Source organism: Notolabrus celidotus, chromosome 14, assembly GCF_009762535.1.
Source record: "Notolabrus celidotus isolate fNotCel1 chromosome 14, fNotCel1.pri, whole genome shotgun sequence".
NCBI lineage: Eukaryota > Metazoa > Chordata > Actinopteri > Labriformes > Labridae > Notolabrus > Notolabrus celidotus.
In genome coordinates, this window is record NC_048285.1 from 805,150 (window position 1) to 810,735 (window position 5,586).

General features: G+C 46.7%; 1 protein-coding gene across 1 annotated transcript in view; it reads left to right on the top strand.

Annotated features, from left to right (window-relative positions):
* Positions 1-527: 527 nt before the first annotated feature.
* Positions 528-5,586, top strand: part of LOC117825752 (galectin-9-like) — a 9,174-nt gene continuing 4,115 nt past the window's right edge. Inside the window, exons 1-5 of the mRNA XM_034701680.1 lie at positions 528-694; positions 2,567-2,655; positions 4,128-4,335; positions 4,573-4,692; positions 4,789-5,058. Coding sequence (XP_034557571.1) covers positions 659-694; positions 2,567-2,655; positions 4,128-4,335; positions 4,573-4,692; positions 4,789-5,058 — 723 coding nt within the window. The 5' untranslated portion in view covers positions 528-658. The remainder of the gene's footprint in view (positions 695-2,566; positions 2,656-4,127; positions 4,336-4,572; positions 4,693-4,788; positions 5,059-5,586) is intronic.

Genomic DNA, 5,586 nt, shown 5'->3' on the forward strand with positions numbered 1-5,586 from the left:
ATCTAAATTGTATTCTAGCTTTATTTATCTATTTTATTTTACTTATTTTTATTTTATTTTATTTTATTTTATTATTTATTTTTATGTTATTTTGTTTTATTTTTTGTTTTATTTTTTATTTTTATTTTGTACTTATTTTTTATCTTATTTTGTACTTATTGAAACTTTTTTCTTGATTGTACTTATGTCTGGGTTGCTGTAACAACTGAATTTCCCCCCCGGGGGATCAATAAAGTAATATCTTATCTTATCTTAAACTTTCAGAGTTTTCAAGTTGGCATGAAATGGTTTCAGTTTCTCCCGCACATGCGCAGAAGCAGGAAGAGCAGTGCGCGTGCAGAAAACACACAGTGTTTGCGCTTTATATCGATGTTACAAAGATAAATGTTTCTAAAGTTAAAGTAGTTTCATGTGTGACTCAGACTGTCTCCCTGTGTGAAGCTAATAGGGTCTCTGCTGCTGACACCTCCTCCTCCTCCTCCTCCCCCCTCCTCCTCCTCCCTCCTCCTCCTCCCCCCTCCTCCTCCTTCCTCCCCCCTCCTCCTCCTGCAGAGGAACAGAAACTTATCTCTGGATAAACTTCACTCTTCATTCTTCACCCCGGACACACAGCAGGCCTCCTCCACACCAGCAGACCTGTACCTTTTAATCCCGGATTATGGCTTTTAATCAGCAGACCCCTTTCTATAACCCAGTAAGTGATTTTAACCCTTTAAAGGCTGAGAGTCTGAGAGGAGCTACGGAGAGTCTCGGGCTGATTAACAGATCTGTTAGTTTGGAGGATCTGAGGACAGCGATCCGGACTGAGTTTGATAATCTGATCATATAAAGTTAAATGATATGACTGTAAACAAACCTCTGAGAAACAAACCCGATTAGATCCTTTCTGTAACTTTCTGATCTGACCTTTAACTCGACCTCCTTCTAAAACAACAAACTCCTCTCTAACCTCTCTCTCTTCAGATTCACTTTCCTTTCCTCTCTGTCTGCAGCTGTTTGAGAACATTTCTTCTTCAGGCTGATTTCAGAAAACAGAGTGAGACTTGAGCTGCTTCCTGGATCTGAGTCAGTCTGAAGGTCTTCTTGTTTCCTGACAGACCTTACAGGAGGTTCATGTAGGGTCAGATCGAACTGTCCCTCCCAGTTCAGAGGAATCATCTGTTTCCATTCGTCTTCTTCTGTAGGAGTCACAGAGTTAAACTATTCTTAAAGCTGCTTTTAATCTCTTCCATGTGTTTAAAAGACTCACATTATGTTTATGTCTTCAGAATGAAGAGTTTAAGTGTCTTAAGTTAAAGACAAACTTTTATGTTTCACATTTTTAGAGACTGAGTCATCACAGCCAGCTCTGAGAGGCAGTTTAGGGTTTTTAAAGAAGTGGGTGAAAGTGCTAGGAAAGGATGCATGATAGAAAAGGAGGCATGATAGGAAAGGAGGCATGATGGGAAAGGAGGCATGATGGGAAAGGAGGCATGATAGGAGAGAAGGCATGATAGGAAACGAGGCATGATGGGAGAGAAGGCATGATAGGAAAGGAGGAATGATAGGAAAGGAGGCATGATGGGAAAGCATGATAGGAAAGGAGGCATGATTGGAAAGGAGCCATGATAGGAAAGGAGGCATGAGAGGAAAGGAGGCATGATGGAAAAGGAGGCATGAGAGGAGGCATGATAGGAAAGGAGGCATGATAGGAAAGGTGGCATGATAGGAAAGGTGGCATGATGGGAAAGGAGGCATGATGGGAAAGGAGGCATGATGGGAAAGGAGGCATGATAGGAGAGAAGGCATGATAGGAAAGGAGGCATGATGGGAGAGAAGGCATGATAGGAAAGGAGGCATGATGGAAAAGCATGATAGGAAAGGAGGCATGATGGAAAAGCATGATAGGAAAGGAGGCATGATGGAAAAGCATGATAGGAAAGGAGGCATGATGGGAAAGGAGGCATGAGAGGAGGCATGATAGGAAAGGAGGCATGATGGGAAAGGAGGCATGATAGGAAAGGTGGCATGATAGGAAAGGTGGCATGATGGGAAAGGAGGCATGATAAGAAAGGTGGCATGATGGGAAAGGAGGCATGATCAGAAAGGTGGCATGATGGGAAAGGAGGCATGATAAGAAAGGTGGCATGATGGGAAAGGAGGCATGATAGGAAAGGTGGCATGATGGGAAAGGAGGCATGATAAGAAAGGTGGCATGATGGGAAAGGAGGCATGATAGGAGAGAAGGCATGATGGGAAAGGAGGCATGGTAGGAGAGAAGGCATGATAAGAAAGGAGGCATGATGGGAAAGGAGGCATGATGGGAAAGGAGGCATTTTTGGAAAGGAGGCATGAGAGGAGGCATGATAGGAAAGGAGGCATGATGGGAAAGGAGGAATGATAGGAAAGGAGGCATGATAGGAAAGGAGGCATGATGGGGAAAGGAGGAATGATAGGAAAGGAGGCATGATGGGGAAAGGAGGAATGATAGGAAAGGAGGCATGATGGGAGCTCGTATTGATTATTGATCTGTGTCTCAGTTTGTCTCAAACAAAGTGTCAGCAGCTGACGTCTCTTTGTTCTGCAGAGAGTTCCGTTCATCGGATCCATCCATGGGGGTCTGCAGGAGGGGAAGTCCATCAACATCAGCGGACGAGTCCCGTCTGGATGCGACAGGTCAGTCTGCCCATTTCTTCTCTTCTCATAGTCCAAACATTCAGAGAGGAAAACAAAACCTGAGAGAGATCTCAGAGAGAAGAGGTCTGAGGGCCTCTGGTGGACGGCCGGAGGACTGCAGGAGTGAGGAGGAGGAGGAACCAGGAGCTTAAAGCAGACCTCCTTCCACAGACCTGACCGCTGACATGTTTCATAAACAAAAAACACCCCTGCAGACACACCACACACACACACACACACACACACACACACACACACACACACACACACACACACACACACACACACACACACACATACACACACACACACACACACACACACACACACACACACACACACACACACACACAGCCCCTCCTTCCTTCGGCAGGCGGAGAGTCTGAATCAGGAAGATGAAAGTGAAGCCAGTGAAGAACTTCAGAGTTCACATGAGGCCGGCTTCAAAAGCCCGGGAAACTGTTAACACCGCCGTTACGGCGGCCATCTTTACAGCAGAATGAAACATGTTTACAGCCTGGTACAAAAAACAGACCATGGTCTGAATAGCTCGTCTCTTTGTTCGTACACAACTGGAGGTATTTATTTCTGTCACTCTTCTGTTTTCATTATAAGGACTGACAGGTGGGCGTGTTGGAGTTGGTTTCGGTGAGGTTTCAAAGTTAGTTTGAATCAGGATTTCGAACATTGTGACCTCTATCGATGGGGTCCAGAACCAGACTACATCTGTGTTTCAGACAGTCTTTGGTCTGAACACGGCCTCTAATGTCTGCAGTGTTTACAGCTGGTTATACGTCCAGCAGGTAGCAGAGTATTGAGGGTTAAAACACTCAGACCTCTCTGTAGTTTAATATAAACAGGGATTTATATCAGACGCCATGGTGCCGGTCTATAAGTGAGCCGACAGGACTCACCTCTGCCGAGGATCTGAATCCGCTTTGTGCAAGATCAGTCTCTGTCCTCGGCCTGATACTGCAACACTGAACCACTCTGCCTCTGTGGTGTGCTCTGCATTTCATCCATTAATGAGACCCTCAGCTTTACAATTCAAACTACACCTACGCCTGCAGGATGACCATGTTCATGTCTCCAGTTTCTGCAAACTCTCACAAACGTCTTCATTTACTTTGAGATGCTATAACTGCTGCTGAACTTCTCTGTTGTGGAGCTCTGTGGTGAGTCACATGGTCCTCAGCATCATGTGGCATTTGACCATTTTTACTCAACATTGGGTGTCCACATGTTGACATACTCGTGATTGTGACTAAGCAGGATCCAGGACATTGTAACTGAAGAGTTACCAAACAGGGTTTCTCAACTTGAACGGTATCTTTCTTTTCCCACATTAAGGATGAAACATGCCTCAGTTTGTGTTGTGCAGGTTTGACGACGCAGAGGAAAGTGATGAAAGTATTTAAACGTCTCCTTCTCTTGTAGAAAGATAAGGATGGATGGATGCTCTGTGTTTTCAGGTTCCACGTGAACCTGCAGTGTGGCTCCGGGGCCAACGCAGACATCGCCTTCCACTTTAACCCTCGCTATGACAGCTTCCTGAGTTATTTGGTCGCCAACACCAAGCAGCACGGCACTTGGGGCGCCGAGGAGAAGAAGAGTGACTGTCCCGTCTCCTTGGGCTCCACCTTCAACCTGCTCATCACCGTCAGCCGCGACGCCTACCAGGTCTGAACCACCATCAACGATTAAAAACTGATGAGAAGTGAAAACGATGGACTCGGTTGGTGAAGAGAGTTCACGTGTGAAGTTTAGTTAGAGTTGTTTGTGCGTGCACAGCAGGTTCATCTCATGCTCAGATCTGAGTCCTCTTTCCTGCATGTTGTTATATTTTTGCACGGACCTCTGCAAATTGTACTCGAGAGCAACCAATCATCTGATAACGTCCTTGCTTCCTCCCTTCAGGTGTGTGTGGACGGCTCCCACTACATGAATTACAGACATCGTATCCCGCTCCAGCAGGTGGACACCATCGCTGTAGGCGGGAAAGTAGAGATCTCCTCCATCGCCTTCCAGAGCGCCACGGTAAGGACGCTACAGAAACATGAACAGAGGCAGCGTGCGTCCCAGAGAGTTTAACGTCTTGATACGTTTTTTTCTTCTTCTTGTGTACCCGGACAGCCGGCGTTTCCTGCTCAGCCTTCCTACCCTACCTGCTCGTTCCCAACTCAGTCCGGATTCCCCTCACAACCAGGGTTTCCCTCTCAGCCCGGATTTCCTACGCAGCCTGGATTCCCTGCACAGCCCGGATACCCCTCGTATCCTGGTTTCCCCACGCAGCCTGGGTTCCCCTCACAGCCTGGGTTCCCCTCACAGCCTGGGTTCCCCTCACAGCCTGGTTTCCCCTCAATGCCTGGGTTCCCCTCACAGCCTGGGTTTCCTGCACCCTTGGTGAGTAGACATGTTGGAGCTTCAGGTCTGCAGAGATCTCAGACGTTCTCCTGGTGCACCGATCATGAAAAAGAAAACGTTTTACTAGATCTGGTTCATTTCCTTTGAATCTGCTTTCACCGTCAAATCTCTGGACTCGAGCTGAGCAGTGACTTCCTGTCTCGTCTCTGTTTTAACTGAAGTAACTGGATCAGGTCATTTACTGCCTTAGATTTAACATCTAAACATTGATGATCCAGAGGTGTCCCAGTCTTTATGCAGAGATCCAGAGGTGTCCCAGTCTTTATGCAGAGATCCAGAGGTGTCCCAGTTTTTATGCAGAGATCCAGAGGTGTCCCAGTCTTTATGCAGAGATCCAGAGGTGTCCCAGTTTTTATGCAGAGATCCAGAGGTGTCCCAGTCTGTATGCAGAGATCCAGAGGTGTCACAGTCTCTATGCAGAGGTCCAGAGGTGTCCCAGTCTTTATGCAGAGGGCCAGAGGTGTCCCAGTCTTTATGCAGAGGTCCAGAGGAGTCCCAGTCTTTATG